Source organism: Carcharodon carcharias, chromosome 28 (assembly GCF_017639515.1).
Source record: "Carcharodon carcharias isolate sCarCar2 chromosome 28, sCarCar2.pri, whole genome shotgun sequence".
Lineage (NCBI taxonomy): Eukaryota > Metazoa > Chordata > Chondrichthyes > Lamniformes > Lamnidae > Carcharodon > Carcharodon carcharias.
Window position 1 is genome coordinate 25,646,230 of NC_054494.1, and position 21,910 is coordinate 25,668,139.

The 21,910-nt window shown below is 38.1% G+C and overlaps 1 protein-coding gene across 8 annotated transcripts in view; it reads right to left on the reverse strand.

Annotated features, from left to right (window-relative positions):
- Positions 1-221: 221 nt before the first annotated feature.
- The window catches only part of parga (poly (ADP-ribose) glycohydrolase a), a 184,984-nt gene continuing 163,295 nt past the window's right edge, over positions 222-21,910 (reverse strand). For 7 of the 8 annotated variants that reach the window (XM_041176258.1, XM_041176254.1, XM_041176255.1 and 4 more), the window contains 3 exons: positions 3,099-3,204; positions 1,546-1,674; positions 222-1,191 (listed from right to left, as the gene is read on the reverse strand). In XM_041176258.1, the coding sequence (XP_041032192.1) occupies positions 1,049-1,191; positions 1,546-1,674; positions 3,099-3,204 (378 nt within the window). In that variant the 3' untranslated portion in view covers positions 222-1,048. Of the gene's footprint in view, positions 1,192-1,545; positions 1,704-3,098; positions 3,205-21,910 lie in introns of those variants that run through there. The other variant, XM_041176260.1, reaches the window with a different exon arrangement.

Below are 21,910 nucleotides of genomic sequence, written 5' to 3' on the forward strand. Positions count from 1 at the left end.
CACACCTGATTACTCACATTACTGGAGATGGGAAATTGAGAGTGTGACTATGAGCCCTTTCCAATCCCATTTTTGTCATAGCTGAGTGCCCTGTAACATAGGTCTGGTTGTTTCCAGTCTGCGGGTAATCAGCAGTTTTTATTCTATTCAATATGTCTTTATGATCAGCCAGAACATACAATGCAACCTGACATTGTTGTCAAGAACTTCATAAAACTTTGTACTCAACATCAAACCTTTATTTAGACAATTAAAAAAAATACTTCTTTACACATTGGCACAGAATTCCCCCCAGATATGTTACTGATAGGAACCACTTAGCCAACAGCTTCAGCTCCTTAATATTTTCGGTATCAAGTACCATAGTCTGAAAGAATACACAACTGGTACTTAAGTCCTTAAATTATTTTAAAACCAAAATAAAAACCAACCACATCATTGCTTCCCCTCCCAATATAAACGAAAGAGGATCATTTTCTTGCTGTTCTAAATTAAAAGTTTGTCTTTAATTTTTGCTGACAACACATTAACAAAACCATACTCAGAGCATGCTGGGATTTCAACTTTGATTAAAATCCATTAACCAGAGATTACTCAAAAATCAGAATATAACATTGGTTTAATCCCTCTGATTAACTGCAATAATTTAATCCCTCTGATTAATTGCAATAATTATTCTTAAATATGGCAGGATTTATATTGGTAGCTGCTCCTCTATTATGATTGCATAAAGTATGAAGAGGATATGTATTATATAGAGTAGATATATATTTCTCCTGTTAGTCCCGGGGCCAACAGCTCCACATGGTTATGATACCTGAAATTTCAATTTGAAGCACTTTAGGCTTGACTTCTAGCACTAATAAACATCGCTACCAAAAATATTTCAGAAAATATTGTCAGAATAATGGGCAAGGTTTTGAGATGAATTTTAATTAGGAATGGGGCTATAATATCAGGATGTCTTGCAAGCATAATTGTGATGCTCAGCAATAAAGCTCAGCCTCATGAGTTTAAAGGTGGTCTTTATAAGGAGCTTGAAAAGCTGTCATTCATCATCCTCATCCGTTGAATCTGTGTATAAGGCTACAGAATCATAAATGAAGTTGTAGAGTTTAACTTGTGGTCTTGGAAGGGAACAGGATCGGCACACCTCACTGCAGTATCGCTCCAAAAGCCTGTAGATGTGACCTGAAAAGGAAAAGACAGAAGTAAAGATGCTTCCTATTCAGCCTAAGGTTTCAGTTCAAGATTTGGGGAGCAAATATATGGATTATCAGAATTCATTCAACATTGAAGTGCCAGCAAATTAAGTGCAACACTTAGCAATGCAGGCACAAATAAAGAGCTGCAATGGATGTGTCAAGGCAGTTAACAGACATGTTGCATTTTTACTACCAATCTACAGCATTTAAACGTTTGCAAAGGATCCTTTTCTATAAAACAAGAAAATGTTGCTGTCATTCACAATCAATTCCTGCATGTTTAGATTGTAAATGTTGACAATTCAGTAGGAAGCAACTTTTATAAATGAGCTTGGCTTACCGACAGTCTGCTCTTTTTCAGTTAGGAATTTGTGCATATCATATATCTCAGTCATTAATTCTCGGTCTCCGAAGGTGAAATAAACCACATCTCGCCCTGCTTCTGCTGCTGCCATCATCTGCAATAAGGCTGCAACATATTCACATCGGTATGTCAGTCTATCAGAAATATAGACTCTGATGAAGGAACTTGCCTAAAACAGTAACTTAATTTCCTTCAACTACTGAGTATTATGGATTTGTAACACATTGTTTTTTTAAATTTTAAAGCCATCTTCAGCCTAGTTTTTCAGTACTCCGAGTAACCATTTTCTAAGCAAAATTTAACACTTCAGTGTTTTTATAAACTATAACAGCCTACCAACTGACATATTAGAGCCACTTAAATACAACAATATTATTATTTGGATCAGCAATGAGAAAAACATCCTCCAAGGTGCACTCATTATTAAGCAAAGCCGGGGTAGTAATGAGTCCCTCGGGACCAGTGATGAACTCCAAAATTACTACGACAGTCAAACCCCTCATATAATGAATACATTCTTCCATGTTAAACACTTGTTCTATGTAGCCGCTTATTCAGTGTGGGGTTGACTTTTTCTTGACCATCTGTTCCAAAAATGTCAAACCTAAATATCTTGCAAAGCAACATGCACTGTAATTATTTAATGAAAGTCAATGAACAAAAGGCAGTTCTTTCCTTCATATGAATTTCTAAACTGGAAGTGATCAATATCTTAATTATCAGGAATATGGCTCATAGCACTAATCTGTAATTTTGCCCTTTGACACCCTATTTTATTATCAAAGAGTGTTAATTGATGAACCTGGATAGTCACCTAGATGTGTCCAGAAACATCTGAGCCAAACATTCAGCATGTATATGATATTTCCTACTAATTTTCAAAGAACGCCAAATATCTCCAAACAACATCTTGTGAAATACTCTTCCTCTGCAGAATTGAGAGGTTTTCAGCATTGGTCTGGCTGGTTTGCCATGAACCATTTCCAACACTTTGACTGAGCTGAGCTCTTCAGTAAGCACAGATCCAAAGTCTGTGTATAAGGCTACAGTGACACACTCACTATAATGATTTATGGATGGAACACACAAATTATTTACTTTGAAGTGATCTTCATAATTTTCTTATAAAAATCACTTGATTACATAAAATTAACAAAATAGGTGAACATTTGTAACATGTCCATCAACATGACTAAAATAAAATTGCATCAACTTATATTACACACACACATGCAAGGGTAGAAATTAGTGCTCCAAGTGTTATAGTATTAAATTTCTCTCTGCTATCCTAATGGAATGTTAACTGCTTACGAACTTAGAAAGAACTTGTATCAATAGAGCACTTTTTGAATCCTCATGATGCCCCTAAGCATGTCACAACCAAAGAGTCACTTTTGAGGTATAATTACTGCTGTTTTGTCGGCAAGGTCCCACAAACTGCAATAAGACGAACGACCAAACAATCTTTCTCGTATGATATTGTCACAGGGATACATTTAAATAAAATTAGGTAACATTTGTTTACTTACACTTTAACCTGGCATCTCCACGAAAAGCTCCGCATCCCCAGTTCCCTGTGGCTACAGCTGAAAGATTCCTGGGATCAACGCCGGGTCGCACAAAACCACAATAAGCCTGGAAATAATTAGAGGGCAAAGAGGTAGGAAAATATTTAATGCGTAAAAGGGCAAAGGGGAAAAAAATGCTATTTAACAGCTATAATTTTGTTTAACCTCACACAGTTGCTGATGCAAACAATGCTATTACTGTAGGTTTGATCTAGTCACTGAGCGATTCCATGACATAAGGTAATTGTGAAAAGGAGGAATTCTATTCATCTTCATTCAATGGTTTTGCTCCGTAAGCTGCTATTTAGGGAAAATTTGGCTTTTAACATACATTTTTCATTATGGGTATTATCAAGACGACCACTCTTTCTACTTGACGCATTTCGCATCATTGTACCTATTTTCTTTGGATGATTGTATAGTCTAGTGCTTTAATAGGATAAAAAGTAAGCTTAGCTTCTGACTGCCCACCCTAGAGCCTTTCAACTTTGCTTACTGTACTTTCAAGAAAAGACAGCAACTTTTGGATTCTATTTACTGAAAGCCGGTTGAGAGTATTGGGGATTAACAGCAATCACAGGGCGAGTATTAACACAGCAGCACAGCTGTAGTTACAAGACTTGAATGCACACTGGCTTTATCTGCAGATCTTAAACAGTCTCAATGGGGTTCAGCTCTGCAGAAGTCACACTTTTGAAATATGCTTTTTTTCCCTTATGGATTATTAAATCCTCCTCTTGCTGTTGTTCTTAAATTTCAATTTGGTGCTTCCCTATAGCAACATGGCTAAAAGATTGGCAACTCAGTACCATAGAGGAAATTAACTTATGCTTCCCAACTGAGGAGTGTTTTGCAATTGGGCTCGAGTGAGCTGGTCCATTGTGCTTCACTATTTCAGGTTACATTTAACATGAATAGTTGGACATGATGAAGGTAGCATGAAAGGGTAATCGGGTTCATAGAACGATATAGCACAGAAGGAGGCCATTTCATTTTATGTGCTAGATAATGCAGTGCTCTTTTTCAACAATCAACTAAATTAATATATTAGAAACTGAAAGGTTTATCCATTTTTATGAAGGTTACAAAATCTTCCACACATTTTTCTTTATATTTTCATTACGTGCAACATTTTCCCCCTGTTCGGGGTGGGGGGGGAGGAGTGTGGGAGTGGACAGGCGGGCTTCCAATCGGTGCCCCCAGTCGGGAGTGCGCCGCCATTTTACATGGGCAGCGTGACATCTATCAGAAAGCACTATGCGCTCCCTGTGCAGGCACTGGAGGGGGGGCGGTGTGAGTGTGCTCAGCTGGGAGTGTGCTCTTTCGCGTATGTGCGCAAAAGAGCGCACAGGCTGCCTAAGGGAGATCGATTCCAATTTAAAACTTTCAATAAAGATGATTAAAAAATTTCTCTGCCATGTCCCCTCATGTGACTTTTATTTAAACGTTTGATAAAAATTTAAATACCCACCCGTGGATGAGGTTTCATGTTTATTCCGAAGCCCATCTGGGCTCCCAGCCTGCCCATCCAACCTTACCATCCAACATCAATCATGTTAATTAGTTTTATGGTTGCCTTAATAGGCTGTTGACAGTTTGGGGGCTCCGATTCTGTTGCGCGCCTGCCGAACTGAAAATCTAAATAACGTGGGGTGATGTCGCGGCATTTGACATGTCGGCAAGCAGGCCCTGCCCCTGCTTGCCGACTGGAAAAACCTGCCCTATATATTTAAACAATGACGCAGGATTTTTCTTGTTAGAGCCTTTATCTTTGAAAATAGAAGCCTGATTGAACATATTATTTTACTTCAGCTGTATTGTTTTATTTGTAATTAGTAATGCACAAGAAATTGAAATAATTTGGCAATATAAAATTAAATTTACAAAGTGCATATCATGTCCCAGGAACTCTCTCAGTATTATCATTACTGTTATGTAGGCAACCATGACAGTAAGCTTTAAAATGGCAGTGAGATCTGTGCTAACTGAGGAATGCAGGAGGTTTTGTGGGGCAGTGATAGGATCCCTATCTCTGGGTCAGACGCTCTGGGTGCAAGTCCAAAACCAGGACTTGTTGGCCATGGAAGCAGCATTCATGCAGCAGTTCAACTGGGTGATAATCAGCCAAGGAATCTTTCCACCACTTTCCCAATATTCCCCAAAGGGGAAAAAAAGTGTGTGAAGATATGCTGAAAAATGGGGGAATAAATGTTTGCCAGGACAATGGGAAAACTCCACTGTTTTTCTTCAACTAATGTCATGGATCTTCTATGTCCAGCAGGCGCACAGTTTAATGCCTTACCTAAAATATGTCACTCCCAACATTGCAGAACTCCCTCAATACAACACTGAAGCATCAACTTCTGCAATGGGGCTTGAATTCAAAAACTCTGACTCAAGAAATAAGAATGCCAGCAGTGTTAGCATCAAAAATAACAACATAAAATACACCATTAGCATGGTTTTAATGCAGAAAGGTTGAACAAGAACTTGCATCTATATAGCTAGTTTGATTAACTCAGGACAACTCAAAACATTTTAAAGCCAATGGAGTCCTTTTGAAGTGTCCACATTGACATAACATAGGATTGTACCACAGCTAATTTGCACATACCAAGGTCCCACAAACAGCAGTGTGATAAATAATTAAATAATCCATGCTTTAATGTTTGTTGAAGGATGAATATTGGCCAGGAGAGCAGCAGCATTCCACTCCTCCTTTTTAAAGCATGCCATGGGATCATTTACAATTACCAGAAACCTCAGTTTATCATCTCATCCTTGACAGCCCCTTTTTCACAGCACTGAAGTGTCAACCTAGATTACATGGTCAAATCTGTGGAGTGGAGCCTGAAACTATTACCTCTGACTCAGATGAATGTGCTACCAATGAGTGAAGCTCCTAATTGTTAGCTTATCATTTATACAGCACCAAGTATGATATTGTTTCTTGAGATGTCCTGCAACGGTTCAGTTAGATGGGCTTATTGTCTAACGCAGCACAGTTGAAGGTACAGAGGGGTTTAGAAACTTGGCAGTAAATGAGGCAGAAACTTGGCAGTCTGTCACTGAGTTGTCAGAAATTTTGTGGGACAATTAAGCTCCTGAATTCAGTAGTGTCATGAGGAAGTAATGTATTGTTGAAAGTGCTGTAATAAGGCATTTATGTGAGGTCCCATTTCCTTACTCAGGTGAACATAAAAAATCCAAGGCATTATTCTATAAAGGACTTGATGCTTCACCTCAAGTCCTGGCTAATATTTAATGAGATTATACTGATAATTTATCTTATTTTTTGTTTATGAGATATTGCTATACATAAATTGGTTACTGTGTTTACTTTTGATATGGTGTGTAAGCAATTTGTTTGCCATATAGTACTTTGGAGTGTCCTGAAGATATAAAGAGGGCTATTTTAATAAAACATTTTTGTTTCTTTGAGTTTGAATGATATCCGCAAAGTTTGTGAAAGGAGGTGGAAATGGAGGGAAACTTTGATTGTTTTTGGGGGGATGGGGGTGCAAGAGACATTTCAAGATCATCCATCCAATTAGAGTATCTCAAATAAACTTAATTTTCAATTTATGCAGGGATGATTCTGTGAAATAATTTTTGATTGCAGAGTGTAAAGTTTGATTCAAAAATTATGCAATTTAAAACTGGATGGCATTATTTACAAAGAAAATGAACCTCAAGAAAGTTGCATTTGCCAACAGGATAGACTGTCTCTATACCCGAGCTCTTGATATGATTTTTGCTGCAGAGAGCAAGTTTTATGAATACTCTAAAAAAATTAACTCAGTTGCTTTTAATTTCTAATATTAAAGGAAGTCTTTTAAAATCCCAGCAAGACTATAAATTCTTACAGTTACTTAAAAAGAAACTACCTTTCTTACTCAGCAGAACCAAGAGCTTTTAAAAATAATAGATTTTGTGCAGTCAAGTAAAATGTTTATTTTATTCATTCTACACAATTTAAATATTGTGCATTTAATGATCAATCTAGGTTTCTGAAAAACTGCAAAGAAATCCCAGCCAATGAGCTACAAAGCCTGGATAATAGATCATCTCTCATTGTGAACATATTTCTTCGTTGACATATGTAAGTATTGTACAATTTATTTTTGGCCAGGCTTATCTCTCACAAAAATTAGTTGTCATATTTGTTCCATGGAAAATATACAATGTTGTAATAGATTAGTGTCAGTATATGCTCCAGTCTGACTCAATTACCAAAGATATACGTGTAACCTTAATAGCCATCTGAATGGAGACAGGTTTGTTGTCTGCTTATGCATTATCTCACAGAAGTAACTTAAACCAGGTAAAATAAATTGCTCTTTGGCGAGAACAGCAGCAGTCATTAAATCACAAGAGAAATAGCTTCAATGCCTCGTATAAATTCAATGGCACAAATTTATAACATGGAATTTTAAACCCTTTCAGAGGTTTCAAAGCTAATATTAGCACTAAACCTAGCATTAGTAACAAGTTGCATGGACTTTTAATAGAGTAGCTTTCAACGACAAACATCAACAACTTATATTTATATAACATCATTAAAGTAATAAAACTTCCAAGGCACTTCACAGGGGCAACATAAAACAAAGGATGTTAAAGGCATTAAAAACAAACAAAATAGTGAAGGTTGTACCATAAGATATGGAAAGCATTTAAAGATAGGATTGTTAGTCAACAATCAAAATTAATTCTAAACAATAAAAATTAAAGAGCAATTGAAGCCAATATTGTTGCACAGGGATGAAAAGTGCAACATAAGACCATAAAGACCTTGGAGCGCAAGTATGCCATTGGGCCCATCAAGTCTGCTCTGCCATTCAATGACATCATTGCTGATCTGATAATCCTCAACTCCACTTTCCTGCCTTTCCCCCATAACCCTTCATTCCCTTACTGATTAAAAACTTGCCTATCTCAGCCTTGAATATACTTAACGACCCAGCTTCTAAAGCCCTCTGAGGTAAAGAATTCCACAGATTAATGACCCTCAGAGAAAAAAATTCCTCATCTCTGTTTTAAATGGGTGACCCCTTACTCTGAGATTATGCCCTCTGGTCCTAGACTCTCCCACAAGGGGAAACAACCTCTCAGCATCTACCCTGTCAAGCCCCTAAGAATCTTATATGTTTCAATAAGGTCGCCTCTCATTCTTCTAAACTGCAATGAATACAGGCCCATCTTACTCAACCTCTGCTCATAAGGAAATCCCTCCATACCCGGGACCAACCTTCTCTGGACTGCCTCCAATGCATGTATATCTTTCCTTAGATAAGAGGACCAAAATTGTTCACAGTATTCTAGGTGTGGTCTAACTAGTGCCTTATATACTTCCCTATTTTTATACTCCCTTTGAAATAAAGGTCAACATTCCATTTGCCTTCCCTATTACCTGTTAAACTTGTATGTTAGCTTTTTGGGATTCATGCACAAGGACTCCGAAATCGCTCTACGTTGCAGCCTTCTGCAGTCTTTCTCCATTTAAATAATATTCAGCTCCCCTATTCTTTCTGCCAAAATGCATAACCTCACATTTTCCCACATTATATTTCATCTGTCACTTTTTTGTCCACTCACTTCACCTGCCTCTGTGGACTCCTGGTGTCATCCTCACCACTTGCCTTCCCACCTATTTTTGTATCTTTCACAAATTTGGCGATAGCACATTAATTTCCCTCATCAAAATCAATATATATTGTAAATAATTGAAGCCCCAGTATTGATCCCTGTGGCACTCCACTAGTTACAGGTTGCCATCCTGAAAATGCCCCCCTTATCCCAACTCTCTGTCTTCTTTTAGTTAGCCAATCCTCCATCCATGCTAAAAACTACTCCCAACACCATGGGCACTTATTAACTAGCCTTATGTGCAGTACCTTATTGAACGCCTTTTGGAAATCCAAATATCCCCTTTATCTGTCCTGCTTGTTACCTCCTCAAAGAATTCTAATAAATTTGTCAGGCATGATTTCCCTTTCATGAAGCCATGCTGACTCTGCTTGATTAGATTATGCATTTCTAAATGCTCTGCTATTATATCCTTTATAATAAACTCTAACATTTCCCCAATGACGGATGCTAAGCTAACTGGCCTGTAGTTACCTGTTTTTTGTTTCCCCCCCCACCACCTTTTCAAATAATGATGTTAACATTGGCAGTTTTCCAATCCTTTGGGACTGTTCCAAAATCTAAGGATTCTTGGAAGATTACTACCAGTGCCTCCACTATCTCTGTAGCTAGTTCCTTTAATATCTTAGGATACAACCCATTAGGTCCAGGGGATTTATCGACCTTTAGCCCCATTAGTTTCCCTGGTATTTTTCCTCTAGTGATAGTTATTGTATTTATTTCTTCCCCCTCTTTTGCTCCTTGATTATTTAGTTTTAGAATGCTATTAGTGTCTTCTACCATGAAGACTGAAGCAAAGTATTTATTCAACTCCTCTGCCTTTTCCTGGTTCTCCATTATTACTTCCCCAGCCTCATTCTGTAAGGGCCCTATGCTCACTTTGGTCTCTCTCTTCCTTTTTATATATTTAAAGAAGCTCTTACTGGCCATTTTTATATTACTTGCCAGTTTACCCTCAAAGTTTATTTTCTCCCTCTTTATTTTTTTTGGTCATTTTTTGTAGGTTTTTAAAGCTTTCCCAATCACAGAATCACAGCGCAGAAGAGGCCCTTTGGCCCAATGACTCTGCACTGACACGTGAGAAACACCTGACCTACCTAATCCCATTTACCAGCACTTGACCCATAACCTCTGGCTTACCACTAATCTTTGCCATGTTGTATGTCTTTTCTTTTAATTTGATACTATCCTTAACTTAGTTAACTATGGTTGGTTTATCCCCTTCCTTGAATCCTTCTTCCTCACTGGGATGTATCTTTGTTGTGAGTCATGAACTATTTTCTTAAACGTGTGCCATTGTTCATCAACTGCTTTTTCTGCTAAAATCCTACAACAGTCTTTTCCAGCCAACTCTGCCGTCATTCCTTTGCAATTACCCTTATTTAAGTTTAGCACATTCAGGATAATGAGAATGTTTTTAAAGTATACAAGCAATCTGGTTGACAGGAGGGTTTAAATCATAACAAGCAAAATCAGGTGAAAAAAAATTAGAGACGTCAATCGAAATGAAATTCAGAATTGCTAAGAATATCTCACAACAAACAAAGTTTTCCAAATTATATACACAGGGGCAAAACAAATGACCAGATTCACAATACAAGTCATTAGTTACTTCATAGTTATCTTTTCTGAGAAAGAGGATAGAAAGGCACCCAAATTAGAGAGTAGGTTTCCAGAAAGGCAGAGGAGAAGCACAACAGTATGCAGATGGTGATGGATATGATTATTAGAAGGTTGAATGGTCAGAATGGTTATTCTGAAAAAGGAGACATGCTGTTGAAGCTTTTTGACTTGATCTCATCAGGACAGATTTGCAAGAATAGAAAATCTTAAGTTCAGAGCTACTAAGGTTTAACATAGCCTGGTTCAGGTCAAGGGAGTGATTGGGTGAGGCGATGAGATCAATGACAGAGAGTGGCGTTGATGTGGGGACTGAAAACTATGGTTTCTCCCTCCCAAATGTTCAGGTGGAAGAAATTCTAACTCACCCATGACAGCACATAGTTTAGGGATCCAAGGATATTATCAACATGTTCGATAGTTTGTAATGTCAGCCACGACACTGTTGGTAGCACGCTTGCCTCTGAATCACAATTGACTCTCCAGTGCAGCACTGAGGGAGCATTGCACTGTTGGACGAGCTGTCTTTCGATGAGGCATTAAGCTGAGGCCTCATCTGCCTGTTTGGGTGGATGTAAAAGATCCAATGGCACTATTTTGAAGAACAGCAGAGGAGTTGCCCCAGTGTCCTGGCTAATATTTATCCCTTAATCAACATCACAAAAATTATTATCTGGTCATTATCATATTGATGTTTGTGGGAGCTTGCTGTGTGCAAATTAGCTGCTGCGATTCCTATAATAGTGACTATGCTTCAAAAAAAGTACTTTGTTAACTGTAAAGCACTTTGAGATATCTGGTGGTCTTGAAAAGCACTACATAAACAAAAGTCTTTCTTAAGTAAGTCACACAATAGAAAATTAATCATAGCATGGAATAGGAGAGGGTGGAAAGAAGTACATTGAACTAGGTGTCCTAAGAACCGATCTGGCAATCTTTCTGTAAGGATCAATATGTAGGATGGACTGGGACAGATTTGTCTGTGGATGACACCAAAAGAAGTGGGCAGGAAAAATATTACCAATAATAAACGATTCAGAGAAACATAAAACTGAAAATTAAACTTGACCAGGCAAAGCAGTGACAAATGTAATTCAATGTGGATCAGGGTAAAATAATTAGTATAAGAACAAGGAACAAAAAGGGTGTTAGGGGAACTGTATCATAAATGAAATGCTTATTATATTCTTTGGAAAAGAGACTTTTGAGCTGCTGTGATTAAAGTTTAAGATTATAAAGAAAATCAACAAATTTGACACAGATACAAAAACCTGTTTGGGTTGTCGTTGGTGGTGGTGGGGCTGAAAATTGGGTTAAGAGTGAGAGAGGAAGTCAGACAAAACTTCTCCACCCAAGTGACAGAGTTGTGGGGACCAGGTAACTAGAAAAGGCTATTGAAGCAGATGACAAATAGGTCCAAGAGCCAATTTGGATATTTCTGGATGGTAAAGGGATTGATGATATGGCACATATGTGGATATTATCTCTTAAAGAGCAGCAAGCTTATTAAACCTAAATGTCTTTTCCAATCCTTACAAATTCTCATGTGTATCTTCATGTACTGCAGTTTCCTGTATTTGTTGCTGGACTTCCTGTGTATGAACATTATGGACTTCAGAAACAGTAACAATTCCTTCTAAGGAAATTTGGTATACATGTCAAAACCAAGCAGCTCTAGTTTAATTAAGTAAGGTTACTATTCCTCCTGAATAAAGAAGGAATAAAGAACATAAACATTGTGGTTACCTGACATGATACAAACGTATACACACTCAACAGTTTATTTTAATTATTAATGCCTTATGACTGCAACTTAAAGTGGTTTGATACTTATTAAATTTTTAAATTGTGGTGTACTAGTGTTACATATTCAGTTGGTCCAAGAGCTAGCTTATTTTACAGAATGAATTTTTAGTTTACTTATTTGGGAAGAGATAATACTTAGTCCTTACTAGCATTAAATGCAAAATAAAAAAAGATAGGAAGAAAATTTTTACTGCTCCGTTTTCCTTCTCCTAGCATAATAAGTCTCACTGACAAAAAATAAATAGGGGACAACCAATAAATCCAAACAATATAACTTGCTGCCAGTTTTAAAGCTCGAGCAAAATTGGAAGTTAAGTTTCCAATAGATATGGCTTTCACCTGCCAAGAAAATATTCTTTTTTTTTCTGTTTAAAGAATCATTAAATCATCAACCCGTGTTTGTTTCTATTTTCAGCTTTTTGCACTGAAGTTCTGCTTGATGTTTTCAGTTCCAGAATATTAATGCATAAAAGAAAGTTCCATTTATAGAAGCACTTTTTTGCAATTCTCTGAAACGTTTCAAAATGTTTCATACACAATTAATTATTTGAAGTCCTGTGCCTGTTTTGTGGTAGCCATTTTGAACAAAGCAAGCTTCCACTACATCAATAACCAGTTCGTTTCTGGCAGGGTGGTTGAGGAATGAATGCTGCTTAACGCATTCAAAGAATCCCCTATCTTGTTCAAATAATGATGTGGGGCCTTTAAAATACACCTGAACCACCAGAATAGAGACATATAGCCCAATTTACTGTTTCTTGCAAAGGAGAAGAATAAAGTGAGATCTGTTCTCAGAACTAACATGTGATAGTTTATTACCTCAAAATATTCTATGTGGGGTTGCTCTAAAGCCTTTGTGACCAAAACACTGTCAAAATAGAACAGGGAAAATATGAACAAAAGGAGCTCATCTTTCATAACAATATTGAACTAATTTATGCAGTAGCTATCTACCTACTTTGTTTAATTTAAACTGGGTTTTGTTGAGTTAACTGACAGTTCTTTGATTATCTGAACATTACAATATTTCACTGCTGAGACAGTTGCAGGTATTTATGCAACATTTCCTTGTTAATTCAAATTAAGCTATTAACTGATGCATAAAATTGGGTAAGGTATTTCAGACAAAGTACATTTCATGAGGAGAATGCAGTGTAAAGTGACAACTGAAGAAGATCCATGAGCAACAAAAATTCTGCACTGTTAATCTGGGTATCTGAATGTCATCTCACTACTGACTTGCACATAGGGCAAATAACTTAATGGGTCTGAACTTCTGCACAGTGGCAATCTATTTTCATACCTGAAATATTTTCTCAGGCTTGGCGAGATTTGTGCAGTGTGTCCCCAGGGCCTCGCATCGAGAGCTGTAGAGTTGGATGTAAGGAAGCCATGCACCCCTTTGCTGCACTAGTTGCCACAAACCAGGCAAGTTAAAGGTTCAGCCAAGTTTAAAGGTATTTGACAGGCTGGGGAGAAGGTGTGCCTCTACAGGCTTTTGGGGGACGGGGCGGGTGGAATTGGGATTTTATGGGAGAGTGTGTGTGTGTGTGTGCTCTGGATCGAGCCTCGGGAGGGGGAGTCGGTTGGGCCTACCAGGGTGGGGTGGCAGCTCGAGCCTCGGGAGCTGGGAGGAAAAGTCAGCAAGCTTTGTTTTTTTTGGGGGGGGGGGGTGGTTGTTGAGAGTTCCTTGGGTGGGGTGGGGGGAACTCCCTCTAGGTGGGTGGTGTCTTATGGGGTGAGGGTAGCTAGGGTTGGGGGTGGGAATAGTCAGGCTGTGTGGGGGAGAGAGTCCTGTTGGGGTGGAGGAGTCCCGTGGGATGTTGGTGTGGGTCTGTACAATAGTTACCAAAAGCTAGAAGTGGTTTTAATTCTTCAAACTTTGTTCTGGGTAATCATTGGTGTAACACAGTCGGGACGATCCAAAGTTTGGATTTAAATCGCATTTTCAGATGGTTCCCAGTACAAGGGCAATTGCCCAAAGGAAGTTTGCACTTCCCAGGCATTTGCCATGCAAACTTTACCTGGGAATTTACTCGGTGGGGGTTGGGTCCTAGTGCACTTTGGCATACCCTCCTGTTACACTGCCCTGGAGCTCGGAAGTTACGGCCCAATGACAAACACACAATAACAAAAAATCAGAAACATTACTCTGGAGCTACAAAACTCAGCATTGACTTTTTGTTTGGAACAGCAGCAATTGAAATGAATTAATGATCAATCCTACTGAGACTGCCAATTCTCAATGTTTTGAAAAATGGTTCATGGTTTACCACACTCAGGTTTACATTAGTTCATGGTATGTGAAATCTGCAGACTCAGCACTTTCACTAACTCAATGAATTATTGACAAACATTTTGCAGAGTCATGCTCAAATTCATCTAGAAGGAGAGTATATGTGCTCACAAGTGAAACTTAGTGATTCATAATTCTATTCTAATTTAGATGCAAATGCTCTTTATATGATTGAACAATTTGTCACTACAAAATGTGTTTGGGCTGTTGATTTAGTTTTCCAATTAAACTGTCACTAAAGTTTACAAGATTCATTTATTGTGGATTTAGGGTGCAGGAATTCTCACTGACAAAAAGTGCAAGATTTCTACAGATACTTTACACACTGACAACTGTCGAAGTGACAATCTCCAGCAAACATAAACTGAAAATTAAAACTTTGTATTTCAGATCTCACACGCTTGAGCTACACTTTTAAGGCTGATGAGAGCAAAGCCCCTTGTGCAATATTTTGTCTACATAACTCTGCTGCATTCGGAATTTATAATTGTACGCACTTCTACTTCACAGAAATAAACATTTAAAGCATGATCTGTATAAATTAAAAATCAGTATGCTTTGATTATATTGTGGTACTTGAGTGCAACCAACTTGTGCATACGAGCAATTTGCAAGCTATTACTAGGGGCTAATTTAGTTGCTTTCTCTGTATGTTAGAGCTGAATTAAACTGTTCCATCCTACTTGCTTTATTGCTTTCCTTTCTGCTATCTGCCACCGTCTTTAAGGTTAGATTTAATGTGGATTTTTGAAAGTGTTTTTTGAAAAGAATTTGCAAGTTCGTGGCTTCTGGGCTGATTCTCAACTGTAGAGTGAGTTGGAATCTGAAACTGCACTGGCTACTTGTGAAAGGCAAGACAAACCAGGGGAAAAGGTTGAACTGTCCAATTGGAAGAGATGAGCTTACGTTTTGTCAAATAAGACTCCATGGGCTGGATCTCACAAGGGGTCAGACTGCTTGTTCACCCCTTCCCCCCCCCACCAGAGGGAAGGTAAGCCTGTCCCACAGCAATAACATGCCAGGAACGGGCTAAACAGACCGAGAGTCAGTGGACAGGAAATCCTACCCTTGAGAGCTGCTGGCTAATCTGACTGGATTGGTGTCCCGGAGACAGCTAAATCCTTGGCTTTTAGGGCGGGGAGGGATTGAAGAGCCTAGGGCAGGGGAGAAGGGGTTGTAGGGGTGGGAGGGGAAGAGGCGGTTTTGGAGGGCAGGCAGGGGGGATAAAGTGGGGAGTGTTACACATTGGGAGAGGGGGAGGGTGCCCTTGATGCACACCAGGCACTCCCTGATTGATGAGCCACCCTTCTTCCCACCTTTACAAAGAAGCCATTTCAAAAACAGCCATTACATTTTGGCCCATCTGCCACTGCCCAGCACTTTATAGCAGTGGAGGCAATTTGAGGTTCTTAACTGCCACTTAATTGAGCAGTTAAAGGCCTAAGGACGGGCAGCCTAGTGAGTGCCATACTCACCATCTCCGTATTATGGGGAACAGGTCCAGGAGGGTGGGAAGGTGGTGGGCTGGGCACTTGACATATTATATAGAAACACACCAGGTAGGGGATGTAAAATCCAGCTCCATGGTAAACTTTTAAAAAAAAGTATAACCAATTGCATTAAGTGACCCAATAAAATTAAATCTCCTTAAACAATAAAAGGATTTACATTTATGGGGCAGGGATGTAATTCATTATGTTAGTGATTGACAGAAACCAAAGCAGAATTCTGTAATAGCTTTTAGCAGGGAGCAATATAGCTAGCTGGGGAAGACAGCAGGTTGGTGGGATTAATTCTGGCCATCTCTCAAAAAGAGCCAGCACAAACACAACGAGCCTTAATAGCCTCCTTCTGTATTGATGCTGCAGTGGCTATCCCGTGCTAAAACTCCTAATTCAACCAATTTGTGAAATTATTAGTTGACTGAAAACAATATCTGGAAGGCAGTTACTCTGAAGAATAATAGCTCGTTACATTAGCAGTAGGAAGCAGAGAACACAATTAAAATTCCATTATGCACATTTGGTTTCTTTTTAAAATTACAGAATGATAGTGAGGGCAAGTGCTTAATCATTATTTGGAACAGCTCAGAAACCTCATTTCCACCCTTAAGGCTTTTTAATACATAACTATGGCATTCAGCAGTAATCCCAAAACACAAAGGAACCATGGAGATTTGCAGCATGTAGCACCAAACCAAATCACTTATCCTAACAACAGTCAATTGCACAGCTTCAAGAGGAATTTCTTTTAAAAGACCAACCTGTTGTGTTTTAAATATGATATAGGTAGCAACAAATCAAAGCATATTTGGAATATGATAATTTTCCATTAGACCCATGTTAGCTATAATTAGTAAGTTTGTTGACAATAATCAAATTTTGGAAATCGAAATTAAAAGTCCATAATTCCACTGTGAACTTCGTCACATGAATAATTGCACATCACCTCTTATTCTTTCAAATTGCAGTTCTTAAGCCTCCTGAGTAAAGGCATCAATTAAAAAAAATCAGGGAGATCCAATGTTTATTGTAACATTGCACTGATGCCACAGTTGGTAACAGTGGATTCGAATTGTTGTATTTTATCAGTGGAAACAGCTCTAGTGTCACAAAATTATTTTCATCAGTGGTGCCGAAAATAGTTTTCCAGCCTGAACACTGCCATCAGCATTCCCCTTCCTGATGAGCTGAGTGAGCCCCTTTATAGAACTGTGTTCACAAACTGCATTTCTGGCTACAGAGTTACAGCTAGTTGGATGTCTGATTGCATTTTTATCCTTGTATTTCCCTCTCCGTTATATATAATGAATAGCAATCCAAACTGTCACTAATAATCAGTGGGACTACTGCTCTCATGAAATCAGGGTGTTTTTTTAAATTCACAACATCATGTTTGGATAATTTGAAACTTGGCTGATTGGAGTCTGCGCTATAGCACATAATTATTGTGCATGGAGTGGCTGGCAAGAAAAAAATGATAAATTGTTCAATTAAACATTCTTCAATTATTGAAAAACAAATTTCCAGTCTTCCTCATCGCCATCTTATTGTATGCTTCAGTATATCAATCAAAACAATGAAATCTTGAGAAAGGAGTGAACAGTGAATTGACCAGAGATACTGAAAGTCAACCAAGTAAAATGCAGTACTTTAGTACTATTTCCAGAGAGGTGAAATTCATTTAATCACCTTGATCTTATTCAAGGCAGCTTCTTCAGAATTGCTGCTCACTTTTTATTAAGTTGGTGGCCATGTGGCTGTCTGCCACACATTTCTTTGGATTGAGAACTGGAGAAAGTTCTTTGCTGAAAGGAGCCAACTGTAATGTCCTGAGATTTAGAGTGGATTTGGATCTTTGCATGGGAATTGAACACCATGTTTAGAGACACTATGTGCTATCTCCTCACATCGAAATTAAAAACCACAAACACTGTTTGGTTCTCAATCCTCTTTTCCCATGCCATTTCACAATGAATGGAAATCAATGGTACCACTATCAGTGCGAAAACTGTTGCAACAAAATCTGATAGATTTCAAATACATTAAAGTTACACTACATTTTTATTTGGTCAATTTCAAAAAGGTTAATTAAAATTTGCATTAGAGTGGCTTATGACCATCGGGCAGCCACAGTATTGGACAAAGCACCAGGTGTTTAGAGATAAATTACATTGCTGTATCAACCAACATGTTATCAAATCATACCCCAAAATGAAAAGGATGCAGTAAATGTAGTTGTGTGGGGGGCGGGGGTGGGTGCGTGTGTGCGCGTGCTTGCATGCGTGGAGAGAAGGGTGAGGTAGGGCACAAGTGGCAGTAAACAGGCATGCAGCTGCAGCCCTGAAGAGTTGCAAGTGCTCTCTTGGCCACTGGCATCAGGGCCACCTGGCTGTTGCTACATATTAGAAATTGCACACAAGGTCACAAAAAAAGCTTCTTCCCATACCACATGAGCATAACTGGAGGAAAGTGAAGCAGGATGGTCAGGAACATCCTCCCATGGCACTATTTGAAGATAAGCAGAGCAGCTCTTCCCAACATTCAAATCAGATCATTTGATCATCTATTTAATTGCAGTTTGTAAAAGTTTGCTGTGCACAAATTGGCTGCCATTACAATGCATTACAATGATCTATACTTCAAAAGTATTTAATCTGCTGTAAAACACTTTGGGCCAAACTGTGGTTGTAAACGGTGCTTTATAAGTGCATGCTCCTTCTTTTCTTTTATTGCCTAATCTATGTCTATGCTAGGTCTGCATATTCCAGGGGTACACTTAGTCCCATCCATTTTATTATGTCCCAAGCCAGTGTTGCAGGCACAGAGCGCTGACGCAATGGATCTCCAACTCCATTTTCTCTTCACATTTCCCAGGTACAAATAGGAGGAAAATACACCCTCCAATCTTCTTTAACCTACTTTAATCTGGTCCATAATTTTCTCTCTCTCGAATCATTAGAACTCTTTCTAGTTCTAGACATTGCTGCATTTGGAGAAATATAATGGGATTCTTTTATAGGAGTGGTACAACATTTTACAATAAAGCAACAACATACTTAGCAGCAAAATGAAGTTAAACCATACTCTAGATATCATAAATTATATTTTCTGGATAACCTGTACAACTCCAGTTAAAATTATCACAGTAAAACTCAAGTGACATCTCCCTGACACTATTAGGACAACTGAAATATATTTATGAAAATGATGCAGTTTCAAATTTTTATGGCATTGGCAACTGAATTGGACAGTGTGCAAGATGTAACTTTTAGCCATCACTTCAGCATCAATCGAACCAGGTTGGCTAACTTTGACTGGATATACCAGAGTTGTTTTAAAATATAGCAACACTTTTATCTTTATAAGCGTAATCTTTCTTTTCAGTGATGTCTGAACTACTGTACTAAAATTGTAAAATACATTTTATTTGCTCTAGGTAGTGGAAATTACACAGAGAAACACAAACTAGAAAATTAGCATATCTTCAATTCAATTGCATAAGCTGATATAATGATGCGACACCATCACCTGAAAATCCTCAATAACCGAGGATAGGGCCCTATAATAGCCTTATGTTTGTTAGAAAATTGCTTTTAAAAAAACTTAACTTGTGGAAAATTGATCTTTCTTCCCCCAAAAAAAGAATCTGACTGAAGCCAGCATACATGGAGCTGAGTAGTAAGGCACAACAAATGACTTAATACTAAGCCTAAAACTCATTTTTCCTCGGGCATTGATGCATTAACAAAGTTTTGGTCTTCAACAAAAATTATACTACAAACGTAATTTTAAGGAGTGTGGCTACAGTCACAGAGGATACCATGAGTCAGTTTGACTGTCATAGTCTCAGCCTGATTGGAGGGTTTTGAATAAGGAGGTTCAAGAGTGTAGCTAGAAGGTTGTGACACATTTTATGACCTTAGAACAAAAAAGAACATTCCTGCTGTGGGCAGTGATTAGAAAGGTTGGAGGTGTTGCAGATATTTTTGGTGTCATTCTTACTTCAACGTTAGCTCTCAATGTTAAGTCCCATTCTAGAGATTTGCACTTTTTGTGTAGTACAGTGTAAGTGCTGCACCATCAGAGGTGTCATCTTTCAGATGAACTAGTAAGGCCTTGTTTGCCTTCTAAGGTGGACTTCTAAGAACCGCAGGGAAGTTTTGCTGAAGCCCTGGCCAACATGTAGCCCTCAACCAACATCACAGAGAAAAAAAAATCTGGTCATTTGCTGTCTGTGGGACCTTGCAGTGCATTTCCCTATTCTTACAACAATGTACACAATTCAAAACACGTCACTAAATGTGAACTGTTTTAGGACATCCTGAGATTATGAAATGTGTGATATAAGTGCAGGTTCTTCTCTTTTCTATTCGGAGAAGAGTGATGGGAATGGCTTTGGAAAGTGTAGGGAGTGAGCTAGAGGACGGGGATGGGTTAATGGTGGTCAGTGAGCACAAGATTCAGAGCACAGAACAACAGATTTTTTAATAAAACAATGCTAGCTATTCTTTCATGCATAGTTGCAGTCAAATTAATGCTGCTTGGACTAGTATTTCAAAGGCATGAATTTTCACATTTCCCTCAACAACACCCCCCCTCCCCCGCTGCAAGCTCCTGCCAAAATACAATTTTAAGATAAAGTAATTTCTTACAATGAGGGATATGGAATTTTACTGTCTCTAATCTAAACTATATACCTTTTATTAGGTCATCAAAACAAACTGTGCTTGAGCCAAAGCTGCTCTGGGACTAATCAGTACAAGATGCTGAAGAGAAACAATATTAAAAAAAATTCAACCCATCTTCTTGAGGAGTAACTTATTGTTTAGTTTATCCCCCCTGAATAGGCCTGATCATTTGGATGTTACATGTTTATATATTCCTACCTCATGCCACTAAATGCTACATCAATGTATTCTGCAATCAGACGATCTAAATCTTGCATATGATGCTGCAAACTTCCTTCAAGTGACTGAATTTATACTCTTCATGCAATTTGTATTCCAAACTGTCACTATTTTCATTGCCAACCTCATTTTTCAGCAAGCGAGAGATTTAAAGACACATTAGTCAGTCCAGACATCTTGCTTTGTATCTAATCTCTGAACTACAAGGGGCTTTGGGCTCAAATTCACAATCTAGGAAAAGCTATCAAATGGCTTTTCCTATCTTTGACAGAGTATACCCAGATAGATTGACACTGGTGATTCGTAAAGATAACAAATGTGTACTAGTCTTTTATAACATATTGTCAAGTCTGCTCCTTATAATAACATTAAAAGTTTCACTATTCTAACTGTATCTTGTCAGATTTATAATAGAAAAAAAATCCCATTTAGTTTATAAACAAAATCAAATTTTCATAAGCTCAAGTCAAAAATAGCATTGAGTACATCACCTTAGAGAACAATCAAAGACAGATTCCAAACTTATTTCTTTATTTCAATATAGAAACAGACGAATTGTTTATTTATTCCATGGGCTGTATCAGTATGACAGACAATAAAACGTGCAAGAGGATCCTAACATGTCATAAAGGGAATTTCCATTTGCCAGACTGAAATGCTCATTGTGAGAAAAACCCCATAGTGCTAGATTTACACTGCTACCAACAGCACCCTAAACCTGCAATTTATAAGTGCATGTTTATCTGACATGTTATTTTTCTCTACTCATTTATATAATTCCTTTGTGTCAAATGGGGTATAATTTAAAAATGTGTTCCTTTATTGGCATTTATGCATTTTTTTCCACAAAGGGAGAGTAATATTTTGATTGGTGATTTACATTGGACTAGTTATGCTGTGTTCTTTATTAAACTTATTAAAGTTTCACATTAAATTCGTAAATTCAAACCCCGAGACTGAAGCTTCATACAAATTATGCAATTAAGTTAAATCAAA